General features: G+C 42.8%; 1 protein-coding gene across 1 annotated transcript; it reads left to right on the top strand.

Moving 5' to 3' along the window:
• The first annotated feature begins 47 nt into the window (after positions 1 to 47).
• On the top strand, positions 48 to 7,481 carry zic5 (zic family member 5 (odd-paired homolog, Drosophila)). The gene is made up of 2 exons (XM_018702634.2): positions 48 to 2,715; positions 4,191 to 7,481. The coding sequence occupies exons 1-2, from the start codon at positions 1,674 to 1,676 to the stop codon at positions 4,628 to 4,630; spliced, it is 1,482 nt and encodes a 493-aa protein (XP_018558150.1). The 5' UTR covers positions 48 to 1,673; the 3' UTR covers positions 4,631 to 7,481.
• The last annotated feature ends 8,337 nt before the right edge of the window (positions 7,482 to 15,818 follow it).

Here is a 15,818-nt window from a genome sequence, read left to right as displayed (position 1 = left end):
ACCCCCCTGTCTCTTATAGGATAGAAATCAATTATTGCTGATGTTGCGTGTGTGCAGATTAATAGATTTTGAGTTTGAGTTTTTTTTTTTTTTTTTTTTTTTTTTTTTTAAAGGACCAGCTCCTGTTCAAGTTTAAAAACTTTGCACTACAGGATGACACGACGATTTGCAGTTTGAGACCAGCTATCACAAATCGATTGGAAAGGTGTGTGAATTAAGACATATCAATGACAGATACACGTCCTGCTGTCAGCAGGGACTGCTGAAATGGCGTGATCTGTCATATGAAGTGAACTTAAATGGAGTTTAACGAGTGTGTGCCAAATCTCATTATAAGCAAGATCACAACAATTGGTAAATGTTTTCGGTTTACTTGCTGAAAAAATAACAAGAAAATGTAAAAATGACACTTTTTACAGGACCTGCTGAGAAATTCACTGAAATGAAATGATGGATTACGCTGTTATACTCTTGTCTTAGTTCACTTTTGAACGTTTATAACTCTCGGAGAGGTCTGCCTTGAATTGTAAAATATGTAAGCCAAGGCTTAAATTATTTTAATGGGTATTTTTATTGAGTCATTATGAAAAATGTCTGATTAAATAAAAATTTAAGACATTTTTATAGGTTTTCCTAACTTCAGCATTATATTATGATTGAGAGGACAGCTTGAACCAGCCACCCCCCTCCATTTAAAGCCTCTTCAAATTAAAGTGCGGTAGTTATGTTATTTAAATCAACATACGAAGAAAATGAATCATATCCATTTGATACTGGATATGATGTTTAATAACCGCTACGGGGAGAATAGGTTAAAGTGAACGACATCTAAACAAAAAACAGCAAAACAGACGCAGCCCTATTCCTCTGATGTTTTTCATTCAATTTTACTTAATTACTTTTTTTTTTTTAAACTGTACTTTTTCAGTAAAATAGTTCCTCTCCACAGGTGCGCTCTTGTCATTTTACATTTTCCTAACAAACCGTGTCCCAGGAGCTGCACATTGTCCAAACGTTAAGAAAACTACTACGAATATTTCATTTTGAGCCATCACCGATGACTTTCTTACATATCCATACGTTGTCACATGTTTTACTCAAGTCACACACATCCCTGCACCAGCGTCGCGCTTTATTTTCTTTCTTTTCTTTTTTTTTTTTTTTTCTCCACCCCCTACGGCGACATGAAATCAGTAAGACACTTTGATGAACCAATCCAGAGATAAACTAGGCTGCACTTGTCACATAAACTGACATTTCGGTCGTCCACATGCACCGGCACTAGTAAACAGAAAGCCGCGCAAACAGAACTGCTGGTAACTCTGTGAGTACAACTTTTTGGAGTCAACAGCGATAAAGAGAGTGAGGGGGCGGAACCCTGCTGAGCCCCTGCGCTGAACGACAGCCAATCGCTTCGTTCTCCTAACTGCCAGTCACCGAAATCCGTCCAATACCCGCAGTGCCATTTCTAAACTGTATTCCCCACTGTGTCCTCCAACTGTTGTATGTTCTGCCAATCGCTTGAGGACAGAGTGGGAAAAGGAGCAAGCAGAGTTAGAAGCCGGACAAAAGAACTTATAGACCCCTTACATACATATTTTCCTAATGTTTTAGAGAGCGTAGTGGGGTGAAAAACAATTGCGGTGAGTGCGGATGGACTTGTCAGTGTAGTTATGGAACCCCCTTTAAGCAAGAGGAATCCAGCGATAAGATTAGCGGATTTGGCAGCGACTCAACCCCTTCCTCATCAGAATATGACAGGCTTCCCGGGGCTAGGGGGGCATCACCCTCTCTCCCACCATGCCCACATCCACCCTGGGGAGCTGGGCAACGACCCCGGAGTGGCACTCACTCCATTTGGACCAGAGCACATGGCACAGACAAATGCTCTCAAACTTAGCCCATCTCAGCACATTCAGAGCCATCCCGAAGCCCAGACCGCGGCATCTTTCACTTCTGCTCAGACCACAGTTGGTTTCCCCGTGGCTCACCCCCACTCAGGCTACTCAAGCAGCAGGGACTTCATCCTCAGGAGAGAACTCTCAGCCTCTGCTATGCATGCACTTGGCGACCAGCATAGTTCCGCCTCCTCCCCTCATCACCATGGCATGTTCATCTCTCCAACAGGTGCTTATGGGCACACGGAAAGTGGGGCCCATTCACTTTTTACTGGACTTCACGACCAGGCGTCCCCAGGTGCCCACCACCATGCCCTCAACGGGCAGATGCGCCTGGGTATACCGGGGGACATCTACGGCAGGCCAGAGCACTTCGGGCACAGGCCAGAGCACTATGGACCCTCTTCTCTCCACAGCTACAACTCCATGAACCTCAATGTGAACATCGCTTCTGCTCCTCACGGAGCGGCGGGGGCGTTTTTAAGGTATATGCGGCAGCCCATCAAGCAAGAGCTAATCTGCAAATGGATCGACCAGGAGCAAAGTCAAAAAAAGCCCTGCTCGAAAACTTACAGCACCATGCACGAACTGGTCAACCACGTCACGGTGGAGCATGTCGGGGGACCGGAGCAGAGCACCCACGTCTGTTTTTGGGAAGAGTGTCCACGGGAAGGGAAGGCTTTCAAAGCGAAGTACAAACTGATAAATCACATCCGAGTTCACACGGGAGAAAAGCCCTTCCCGTGTCCTTTCCCGGGTTGTGGAAAAGTGTTCGCTCGATCGGAGAATTTAAAGATTCACAAGAGGACTCACACAGGTCAGTACCTGATAATTGTGTGGTAATTGTGTAGAACGTCAATATGAAAACAAACAAAAAAAAAATGTCACTTAATCGCAGGGAATTGCAGTCTACCCGAGGCGACCTTGTTTTACTATTCACATCCTAAAAACGGATGGACAGTACGATCGTGCGTAATTGCGCGCACAAGCGAGCGAAAAAAAAAGACAGTTTTATTTTGTGACGCATTCGGAAAGTGAGTAAACGTGTTTCATTTCCTTTCTTAAATATAAACTTTTTTTTTTTACTCACCGAGACGCCTGCAGTAGGCGTGAGAGGATTAGGGCATATGATTTGTAAAACGTGCTTACGTACGTACAGGGCAGCGCTAGAACACGCGTAAATGTAATTATCTCCAGGCGTAGGACGTTTACGCAAAAACCAATTTTATGTAGCGACCCGTCTATGCACATGGATCACGATATCTTAGCATATGCCGGATTTATTAGTTTTAAGCACTGATTTTTATCGTTAACCACCAGGAGTACAAGCCACAGGCTACAACCCATGTACAGTCAGTGGAGAAATATAATCTGACCCGGGGCATCCTGTCCAACCAAAACAACATCTTGGTGAAATGCTGGACAGAGTTACAGAGAGTTCAAGACAATGAGTCTGTGAGACAGTGATAACTTTCCACTACGTCAAAATTTCCGCAGGGTTCCTTTTGAGAGATGTTTTTTTCTTGTTGTTATACAGATTAAGGGTCGTGTTTGTGGCCAAAAAATACTCAATTTTGGCCTCATGCCACCAGAATAGATAGGCCTACACCATACCGAATGACGTTAAATCCCCAGGGGAATAAATAAGTCATCAACCAAAAATATAAGTCATCAGAAAGTCCAGGTTACACCCTCCTAGTGTTTTAAGATTTTGAAAACACACACTGCACTCCTAGCCCAGATTTTTTATTATTTTTTTAACATCTGTGCCCTACGCAGGCTATATTTCTTTTAAAAAAAAAGAAAAGAAAAAAAGTATGTTTTTCATTTAAGTGTGTCAAGTGTGTGTGATGAGTTATAGCAGAGTCTACCACAGTACATAAACGGCTCCTGGTGGTCTCCAGAGTGCCCTCTCCCCCACCACACACACACACACATACACACATACATGTAACCAGAAGGCCTGAAGGCATGTTACACGTGTTCACACAGGAAAATGCTTTGGACAAGTGGGTGTGGAGCAGTGGCTCTATAGTAGCTGTTCAGTGAATAAGTTCTGTTGAAGTGGAAGCCCCAGTGGAGAAGCTGTATTGTTGTATTTATCTAAGGTAATATGTTGAGAATCTGAGGTTCATTAGGTTAGAAGAGATGACTGCAAGGAGGATGTGTGGCCAAACAGAAAATCCATTCTCAGCTCTAATCTAATGTAAAATCCCTGTATGGAGTCGGTGATATGATTGCATTATGGCACTGACTGTATCTGTCTCTTTTTTTTCTTCTTCTTCCTTCAAGGAGAGAAACCTTTCAAGTGCGAGTTTGACGGCTGTGACAGAAAATTCGCCAACAGCAGCGACCGGAAGAAGCACTCCCACGTCCACACCAGCGACAAGCCTTACTACTGCAAGGTCCGCGGATGCGACAAATCCTACACGCACCCGAGCTCGCTGCGGAAGCACATGAAAGTGCACTGCAAGTCCCCGCCGCCCCCTTCCACCAACGTCACCTACATTTCCTCCACGAACCCCCTCGGAGACCCTCTCTCGCCCAGCTCGGAGCCGCACCGGAACCGCTCCGCGAACCTCTCCCCTCAGGTCACCAACCTCAACGAGTGGTACGTGTGCCAAGGGAGCGGAGGGCCCAACCACCTCCACACCCCCTCCAGCGACGTGCCAACGTCAGACTCAGACGACGAGGACTCTTTCAGAAACTCAGACCCGAGGACGATGCTCTGATGATGCCCAGTTTTCAGACCACGTGACTGCCAAACTTTTTTTTTTTCACCTAGTTGACCCATTAAAGTGTGTAGATCCATGCTGGCCCGTGCGCTTGGGATATTGATCAGTTATTTTTCACTGTAGTATTATTACACGACCGTGCTAAACGCAGCTAATACACATTTACCGTGGATGGAATGCAGGCCCAATTACATGAGGAAGAAATGCCTCTGATGTGACCCCTGACCTTTCCTAAAATGTAGATCATTACTGTCAAAATAAAACACTTAACTGACATTTGAAGTTCAATTAAAAGCTACAAGTTCTTGCTTCTTATATGAAAGGACCAAAAATTTTAAAGTGAGACAATTTCTGATTTTTTTTCTTCTTCTTTTTTTTCTTTTTAAACATATGCAGGGTTTAATTAACTGCATGTCTAAAGACTCAACTGGTGTGCTGAGGTGACATCTTTCATGTGACCTCCCATCATCCCCTTGCAGTTTAATAACTGGGCTGCTATCAATCACTGTCATATTCCAGACATTTAAAGAAAACAAATGGTACTGCTTGTAACACTACAAATGGCAACAAATAATTCATGGACGAAATCTAGTGGCTAGAGATGAGGGGGGGGTTTGTTGTTGTTGTTGTTGTTTTTTTTTTTTTTTTTTAAAGATTTCTCTAAGATGTGGTACAAACTTTGATAAAACAATAAGGAGAAAAAAAAACAGAGGAGGCAAACATCTGGGTGTCTTAAGGGTTCTCATTTACCTTTTCAGATTTATACAATACATGTGTTTGGATGGAATTTTGTAATATTTAAGAACTATTTAAGACTATATTTTATGCACAATACACAAGTGTTATGCTCGTTAAAGAGTACGAGTAAGTCCCTTGAGACCCTAAATGTCTACACTGACAGGCTTTGACCCTGTAGGATTTGTATATATGTAACTGTACTGATGCTTGTGAATGTTGTGTAGTTTTAATTACAAAAAAAAGAAAAAGAAAAAAATGTTGTTTTGTACATTGTAATTTATTTGCTGGTATCAATGTTGTACTGGAATTACAGAAACACCAAAGATTAATAATATCAGTTTTGGTGATGCGTAGTACCCTGCTGATGATTTTTTTGTTTTGTTTTGTTTTGTTTTTTTTTTCTCTCTTGAACTTTTGTTCAGCTTTTTCTTTGTTTTCAGTTTTTAATTGTTCTGTAAAAGAAGAAAACATTTACTTGAATAGGCTGTGTAATGTGAAAAGTCCCTTCCTCGCATGCCTTTTTGTAGTGATCTGTCTTTCTCTTTGAGGTGCATGGTGCCGTTTGACATGATGGATAAGAAAAAAAAAAAAGAGATGAATCAGCTATGATTGTGCAGACCCTTGGTGTTCAAAATTACATTTACAATATAAAAATCTTGCTAAAAATTGATTAAAAAAATACCAGGACATATACAGTAAATAACTAACAAGTGTCAAATTGTTCTGATTTATGAGTGAATTTGATTAACAAGGGTTTTGGACATCAGAAAATTTACAAAATATATATGGACTCTTAATATAAATTCAGCTGGACTCTGGTGATTTTGGGATTGCAACTTCTTGTAAAATGTATTTTAGGGAGCTGTACCTTTCTTGTCAAATTATTACTTTTTTTTCCCTGTAAACTGTAAATAAGACAAAACATCAATTTCAGTGTCACCTCAAATGAAAAAGTAGAAGTTGCTCCGTTCACTTCTTATCCTGACATTTCTGTAAAATATCCACTGTTATCTCAGAATTGGGCCTAACGGGCCAAGGAGGCTGGTATAAACTAATCACTGAGCTAATGGGAAAACTTATAGCCCCCTGATGGCGTTACCTCTGAAAGGCGCGACAGCACAAAGCAGCCGAGGCATGAATCATTCATGGGAAAAATAAAAGATAAAAAGATATCTGACAATAAGCAAGGCCTTGTATAGAGTGTATAAAACAAGTTCCCCCTCTTATTTCCTCCATTAAAACGCACAATCTCACTTTCAAAGAGTTGCCTGTCCAGTCTATAGAATTAAAATTGACCAACGCGAGTCCTGCACCACTTCAAAGGCTGCAGCTTCTGAGAGGAAGGCTGGCCGCTTTGACAGTCTTCATGGTGCGTTAGGATTTCTATGGCAATTGGGTAGTGAGACGCTCACATCTGAATATGTCTGGTTGAAAAACACTAACTGCCACTAAATGAACTATAATCAAAGCACAGGATGCACCCTCTCCAGAAAGTGTGCGTCGCCACAGATACACCGTTGGCAGGTAAATGACACACAAGCTCGAGGCAGCCTGGTTACACAGCCTTGCCTGGTAAGAACTGGAGAAATTCAAAACGAAATAATAATAATAAAAAAAAAACACAACAAAAAGAAGGTCCATACAAATTGATGGACACAAAACAACAGGTCGATTTTTCTAAGCTTCCACGCTGCATCAGTTAAGACCTACCTGAGACACATTTGACCCCAGGTTAACCTGGAGGATGCTGGGAATGTGGCCACGAAACGCGCACACCTAATGAGCGATCTCAAATATTAAACCAAATTTTACAACGTAACAAAAAGGACCACTTCAGCAGCACGAGGGGGCTTTAATAAAAGACAACAACTGCAGGTTTGTCCAGCTAATACAGGGCCTTTATCAATTTTATAGCTGTCCTCTTAGAGGTTTCTAAAAACACTCAATCTGCTGTTTCATTCACTCGACAGTGTAAGAACTCGTGGGCCTCCTCTCGTTTTGTGTGCGGACCTTTATAGGAGCGAGGGCCCAAAGAGTAGCCTGCTCTTGTAGGTCCTGTTTGGAAACAAGTGCTCAGTGAATGTTGCAAAATAAACACGATGAAAAATAACCAGAGACAGTTCCTTCGACATTAAAAGGAGAGAGAGAGGGGGGGGGGACTTAATAAAAGGAGTGAAGCAGTCACCCTTCAGTGAGAAACGCTTTGAAGTAGAACTTATTATCTGAGAAATACTTTTTGGTTGTCCTAACGACGCTGCTGAATGGGAAAGGCACTCCTTTGTCAGCGATTTGTTCTCCTTTAGTGGGATGCCCGTGGAAATCACTTACATGGGCCACCTTAACATACTGCCTGCAAATCAGTAACTGGCAGAGTCAGACATGCAGACGCCACTTTGGAGAGGACAAAGCAAAAAGTCGCAGTGAAAACGCGGCTGCCTCTCAATTGCGTCCTTTTTTAAAGGGGTCGAATGATAATTTCTCAGACGAGCGTAGAGACCAAAACAAATGCCGTCTTGTCAGACTTTACAAGCATTATCCATCTCCTGGATGTTGTTCAGCACAATGCGCAAGAAAAAAAAATTATAATGGCTTGCGAAGTGATTTTTTTTTTTTTTTTTTTTTTTGGCTCACAAAAGTTAAAGAGTCAGTGTTAGAAAGCGCGCGTCATTTGATCCGAGCACCTGCGCCTGAAACGGCAGTCCGCATGGCTCACCTTGACAGCAACAGAAAAGTGTTCACTTATTGGTGGGTGGTGGTGGTGGGGGGGGCGACCCCCCCCTCTGTATATTTCATTTAACTTTAGTTTTCATTTTTGGGAGCAATAAAGCAGGTGTGGAGAGGCAGCCAGCACTCCTCCACCCCTCCCCCAACTTCCACCCCATCCACCCACATATCAAATACAGCGGAAGGGACAGTTTTTTGGCCCGTTTTTTTTTTTTTTTCGCCCACTCACGAAATTAAAAATCAAACTTCTCTTACTTCTAAACATGACAAGTGAATGTTAAGAGTTGACTGGTGAGGTAAGGACTCCTACGAATAAGAGCTGGGGATGTGGGTAAATTAACCTTATAGCTCAGCTGGTGTTTTTTTTTGTTTGTTTGTTTTTTTTTTTAATATCTTTGGCATATTAGTTCTCGTGCGGTTACACCACAATGTGACGAACAGTGTTCTCAAGCAGGGGCCTGTTTGAGGGAGGGAAGTGTTTCCTTCGTTTTTAACGTTGCCCGTGCTCGTAATGAAGAAATTCCGGTCAAGATTTTACAGCTGCTTTTCACTTTAAAGCCCAGAATCCCACTGCATGAGGGAGTAGTCAGGAAAAGGCGGCTGGGATTTGTTGACGCCGCTTTTATTTGTGCCCCTGTCAAACTTTGCTGCGAAGCCAAATAATGATCTGAGTTGATGGTTCTAAACAATCACTGTAAACTACTTATGCATTTAATGTCCAGCCTCTAACATTAAAGTGCGTCTTTGCCACAGAGGCACCCACCCACACACACACACACACACACACACACTCACTCAGACACACACACACACCTGTTTGTCTGCCCAAGTCCTAACTTTCCCCCCGGTGTGAAGTCTCCATTGTTCCTACTCATACTCCTTTCTCTTACAAACACACCAGTTTAACGGCCACATATTTTCTATCCAGGCATTTTGCCAACTTTTTTCCTTAGCTCCCTACCTGGCTACAATCTTTAAGTTTCATTCTCAAGTCAGAAAACAACGCGATCCAGTTGCTGTTGCACCTCTTCCCGGTTAACTCGAGGCTCTCAACTCGAAGACTGCCCTCGGATCTGATCTTTTTTTTTTCTCTCTCTCTCTCTCCCCTCAGTTTTTCTCTTCTGATAGAGGCAAAGCGCATAGACTCAGCTTTATAGTACAGTGCATGTGCGCCAGCCTGCAGGGGACAATTCAAGTTAAAGGAGCGACTCAAAACTTTCTGTATTTTTCAGAGGAACTCTTCCTCCCCCGATTCATGGATGGATGGAGGCTGATGAGGGGAGCAGTGAATTCTTGGTCCGGTTTTACGCGTACACTCGGACTGTCGGACTTCTACAGGGGGAAATGTCGCTCCTCTCCAGCCCAACTTCAGCAGCTGTGGTTTCACCTATTAGCCCCGATGTCTTTCCCAAAGGAGTGCGGGAGTTAAACATCCCACAATGTGCGCGCCGGGGGGTTACTCGACTGACCAGTGCTTGGTTTTAGTTTCATAGGAGCTTCATTAAATCAATTACCCAGTGAGCACATCATGATTTTTGTATTTTTAATAACTCAAATGTGTTTTTCCTTCTAATGTCTCGCCCATTTTAGCAACATTTATAGGCATGATGGTGTCTTGCAGGTTCAGGCGCTTCTACAATTAAAATGTAATCATAACCTGCATAGCACTGTTGTGTTGTGAAGGAAAAATGATTTATTCTTGCCCCCATATTTCGACTGTGTCCTTGAGAACTCTCTATATTAAGTGGCAGTAAGATAGAATGCCAGCAGTCACAACAGCTTATCATTGGCCCTGTTTGAAATTTCTAAATGTGGTCCTTTCATTTATTTTATTAAGTTTAATTTAAAAGATGAATCTTGAGTGATTGACATAAATCAGGGCATAACTAAAATATTTTTTCTCCAAAATATCTCCACAAACATGTGATCTCATTTGCCCTTCTTTAAATATGTGTTTTTAATGCAAAAAAGATAGAAGGAAAAATAAAAAAATAAATATGAAAAAGGAAAATTACAGACGCCAAGAGGCAGGGCTCTATATCTGCAATATTAACACTAAAATATTTCAGGTACCAACTTGAATTATATTTTCAACACTCAAATAAATGTAATCTGTTATTTTGTTGTAGTCTGTAATGTTGGTCCTTGCTATGATAAGCATTCTGCTCTTTACTTTGTCCCACAATGGGTCGATGATCTCTGATATGAAATGGTAATGCAAACACCAGAGAGTCATAATTGTAAAATTCTAGTTATTCAGGAATCAGCTTAACTGATTTTCTATGTTGTCACGTGTATCACGGCTGCTTTGCAGTCATGCATTGCTACTCAGAAGAGCATGATACATCACTCAGAAACTGACATAATATCTGGTGGCTCAGTAACATCTGTGGGGGTAGAGACTTGGTGCCGGTCCAAAAGCCCCATCCCAGGACTGGGAGCCACTCCAAGGCAGTAGGTGAAGAGAGCAAGGTCGTCCACGGACAACCGCATGAGCCAGGCCCTGCTACCTGGCCCTTATACAGCCCACCGGCCAGAAAGTAGAAACTAAAGTGCAGATAAGCGTGAGCATGCTGCCCCAGTAGTCTCTTACTGAATGACAGGGCTTTCCTAAAAGCCTCTAAATGCAGGATGTAGGCTTCAGCGTACTTGGAAACTAGCGCTGAGCGGGTGGAGGGAAATGGTGAACTATATACTCTATCAAAGAGAACCAGATGGACTTTGTGGTGTAGGATATTTTGATTTGTGCCAAGGGATGATACTGCTTACAAGGTACTTTAGACTGAGCTAAAAGAAACAGCTTCATCTCTGGCACACGAAGAACATCCTGTATGGCTCTAAATCTGTCTCATTTGGTTTTAAATAAGTGTTTTATATTGTTAAGAGCTGTTTTTTAAATATATGAGCAGACGTTCCAAAAACAGCAGTGCAGCTGTGTCATAATAAGTAGACGTATCAGCTCTATATTATAGTCTACTTTTCACATGCTGTTATTGAGAACATTTTGATACTTATAAACTGAGCTGTGACAAAATACCAGATTGAGGCCTTTGTTGATTTCTTTATATAAGGGATTACTTTCACCGACATAATCCTGGGTGATTAAATTTAAATCCATGTATCCCCTTCCTTTTCAACTGAACGTATCTTAAAAACCTATCTATGATTGATCAAAATGATTTCAAAAGCATAGTGCCAGTCCACCATTTTAATCCACCCCCACTCTGCTTCTTCTTTCTTACCATAACTCTCTCCATTGTGGCCAAAGATTGGTATCAGTGCCAGATTTGTGCGGAACTATCACGTCTGCAACATCAGACGGCTGACCCTGAATGCATCTGGTTTTATTGCAGAAAAGGTCAGCATTTGGTGCAGGGGAAATCATTCTATCACAGCTGGGGAGAGGGGGTATCCTTGGAAAAGAGGACGGAGGAAAAGGAAGACGGTTGTGTCCAGGTAAGTAGAAGAGGGAGCATGGGCAGGGTGGACTCAAGAATCAGTCTTGTTAATAAGGGGCCATCTGTGCCAACAGCAGATAAAGATCCTGCTCCTGATCTGCAGATGAACATCTGACTGTCTTCGCATAGTTGAGCCACTGTATGTTCATCGTGGGCAAACTGGTGAAGTTGGTAACCAATCATCCTCAGCTTCCTGTCTCCCTGTAGGAGCTCTAATCCAATGTGATAAGCCAGTGCACTAGCAGCAAAGTATCCAACGTGGAGGCACCACTGCCTCCTCAACCACGCAGAGCCGGGACCTCCCTCTGACTTCATGGAGGTGTCTGCGTGGATCCCAAACATCAGAAGCCTCACACCCATTCTCCTTAACAGACTTGGGTTTTGGCAATGACAGATACGGCTCTGGATGGGCAGAAGAAAATGTGGTGTCTTGATGTTTCCAACTGACCAGGGATAAGCCAGAAAGGAAATGTGGCTGGATAGGCAATAAGATTGAGATATGGGGTCTCCATCTGACCGATGGCTTCAAAGAGATGTGGTTTTGGTCTGCTGAGGCCCCAGATGAGGCTTAAGACATAAATGATTGAATACCAAGATGACCTATGGTATTAATAGTGTCCAGGATGCACCTCTCCATCCGCTTTTCCATTCCTTACTTTGCTTTGTACTGTGGAGTAGATGTTTGGCCTTAGTGTTGAAGAAATGACAGTAAATGAACAGTGACGTGAAACATGTTGAATCAAAGAAATCACAACCCTCCACCTCATCTGAGGACGAAAGCGACGCACTTATTAAGCTGAGCTCTTTTACTTGCTGTGAAGATACTGATGACAGCCATAATGTGTCTGGTTGTCCCACAGGACACTTAGCTCTGGACTGTCCCAATCAGAAGACTAATTGTATAATTAGGCCAGCTCCGTTGGGGACGGGCACCTTTTGGCCCTTTCCAGACACTTGCCATGGTAAATGACAGTATATCTCACAAACTATCAAAGCTTATCCATCTTAGTGACACTAAACCTTGAGAGATGGCAATATTTTATCAACATGACTGATAGTTCTGGAAAAATCGAAAATATACGGTGGAACTCTGAAGAAAGGTGAATTAATCACATAATTCTAAATGTTCAGTGTTTACATAAGAAAATCTCCTTAGTTTGAAAAACTTTACCTATTTTGTTTAAGCCTGCAATTTTACATTTTATAGCAGACATTTGAAAAGACATTGTTTTCATCTGGATTGTGAGAAGACCAGCCAGCAGATTAAGTATTCATCGCTTCAGTGGGAGGCTGCAGAGTGGTGCCTTTCTATCACAAGTGAATTGGTCCTGAGGAGAAATGCAAGGGCCCCTCCCCTGCACAGACACGGAGACTCCTTATTTCCCTACTACAGCCCCTCCTTAGATTTTCAGCATCACCATGCACATCATTATCGTTGTCAAAAGTTGCGTGAGTGGAGTATGAACTCTCGGTGATGGAGGATGGGTAGGGGGGGGGGCTGTGGCAGACGCTGCCCAGGGGGAGCCAAGAGGAGGAAAGGGGGGTGGGGGGCTGACGCGCAGGTGTCGGTGCCTTCAATTCTGACCGGGCCGTGGCGAGGTTAGGACACTTCTCCATCCAGGAGGGGCCCCATAGGTGCCCTCATTACGCAGGCCCCTGTAGCACCGAGCGGCGTGCGCATGGAGAGGAGAGGTGCGACTCCTTACGCTCTAAGTCTACCTCTCCCACCTGGCCTCTGTCTGTCTGTCACAGCTCCTATAGGGAAGACTCCAAATATGAATTATAATAAGCATAATAACAAGGCTGTGGTTTGCTGAAAGAAGTGAAATGGTATTGGTAACGGCGCATTATTAAAAACCAGTTAGACGAGCGTCAATTTCACAACGCCTCTGAGATGTCATGCAAACTGAGCGCAATAAACCTGAGTCATCACTTTAAAAGTACTCTGAGAGGCTAATCCGTCTCTGAGCCTTTTCCCCGTTATAATTGTTTGACAGAATGCGCTCCAACAAGAGGTTTTTTTTTTTAATCCCATATTTTTCCTCATTTAATCTCTCGTAAAACAATCCTCACTACACCCCCCCCCCCCCCTCCCCGTCAGGTTTTATGGCGCATGCCCGGAAAGTGTGGTAAACGAATGAAGTTTCTCCAAACTTCCACGCTGCACACTGTGACCGAGATCCAAAGGGCAAGTGGTGCTTCATTAACCGTATCCCCATTTACTTTAGATCCCCCCTGAGTCTCAGAGAGAGCGGATTAATGTCAATTACCTGTCATTTTTGCAACACCTACAATATGTTACATCGGATCGGGTTTAAAGGAACACGTGGCTTTTTTTTTTTCCTTTTTTTTTTAAATAAACTGTTTAATTCGGAACCTAGCGAATATTTTAATTGGGGGGGGGGGGGGGACTTTATAAGCGACTGTAATTTTAATTTCTTTAATAATAAGACTTGTGTTTGTTTTGGTTGAACATTTAGTGTTGGTGAAATTTCTACTCAAAATGCGGTTTACTGTCAGAAATGTCATTTATCACCTGAGCTGCTGTGAACATGTGTAAGTGTGTGTGTGTTTGTGGGGTAGGGTGGGGAGGTTGGGGATGAGGAAAACTGAGGGGCTGAATGTTATCTGTCATTATTTATTAAAAAAAAAAAAAAAGGCGCAGGCCTAATCTGCTTAAAGTACTGAAACAAACGACTAATTAGGCACACTTTAAATGTCCAAAAATGTGTATAATTGTTCCCTAAATCCCATTTAAGCAGGCTGCAAGGATTACAAGTTCTAACTATATAACAAAATAATGAATAGACCCCAGATGGCATTTATCTACTTTGTTTCAATAAGGTATTCTTCTCTGATGCAACCTAATAACTGTCACTGGCTCTGCAAAGGTGATTTCTCTTTAAAAGACCTAAATTAATGGACTGCTATGCATGATGACCGTCTGAACAAAAAAGCCAGGCTACCGGACAAAGAAAACACCATCCAGCTCGAGGACCAATGAGGGGTTTCTTTCACTTTTCAATCACTTTTAGTCGTGCCCGGGATTAAGAGAGGGCTCTTGACTCTCTCTTTCACACAAAACCAAGAGTGCTTGTCAGCAACTCGAAAGAAAAAAAGAAGAGAATAATACGTGAGTCCAGGGTTATCGTGTTTAATTGGATTAGATGGTGTCATGTTGAAGTCCGGAGCATGACAAACAAGAGATAGACGGCAAGACGGCCGGGATAAATACATCCTTATCCAACTCAAATATTCCAGAAAGGCGATGGAATATTTTGAAAAAGTATTTTGTTTGCCTTTTTTTAAAAATATAAAATTCCCTGTGTACATATATATATATATGTCATCCATAGAAATAGGGCAATGTCTCATTCATAGAATGTCTTGGTGTCTCTCCATTAAAAAAAAAAAACACGCTCAGGCTCAGAACTGTGGCACTTCAGAGGTTTATATTGTCGGGGTTGTGTTGTTGGCTGTGCGCTGCGCTCATCTGTGCGTCAAGCAGAGGCAGCAATAACAAGGTGCGCGCAGCTGTGCGTGCAGGTGCGCGGCCTCCACCTGCTCAACTGCACAGAGAGAAAGAGAGGGGGGGGGGTGGGGGGGCGTTGCTGTTGCAGATCAAAAGCTCGGTTTTCGATTGTGCAGTGAAATGGGAAATTATCGCCGAATTCACGTCGGCGTGTCGTTCCGTTTTACTAACGCGCGAGAGAGGGTTGACACAACTTTTAATGGCCCAAATGAGGTCATGTCTGATGCAGGTTTTCTTTTAGGGTTTAAGAGGAAAGTCACGCTTTGAATATGTTGCGCTCTGAAACCTGAAGTTGACCCTGTAATTTACCTGTAATGCGTCCGTAAGTTCTGAATGCCCCAGCAAAGTTAGACTATCTGGTGTTTTGCACATTTTTCACTCAAAACCATCAAATAAATAAATAAATAAAAACTTTGTGGTTCAGTGCAGAGGATGCTCAGACACTGATGCTGTCCAGGTAAACGTGGTGAGACGCGGTGGGAGCATAAACCTCGGCTCGGTCGAATGTACCTGCCTGAATCACGTGAGAATTTGTCTCTGAGAATGTCAACACACAATTTCCAACAGAGGGAGAAAAACACGCAACCCCGATCACTTGGCTGTGGATTTACATTTTACTGCCTAATTAGCTCCTGGAGGCAGGTGTGAGATTTGATCTCCGTTCATCGTCTGTAAGCCACAGACCTCCGCAGACCTGTTCGTTTTACGAGCTGCTGTTACTTTTTGCCCCTCC

This window comes from Lates calcarifer, linkage group LG1 (genome assembly GCF_001640805.2).
Source record: "Lates calcarifer isolate ASB-BC8 linkage group LG1, TLL_Latcal_v3, whole genome shotgun sequence".
Taxonomy (NCBI): Eukaryota; Metazoa; Chordata; class Actinopteri; family Centropomidae; genus Lates; species Lates calcarifer.
This window is presented reverse-complemented; position numbering and strand designations above follow the sequence as displayed.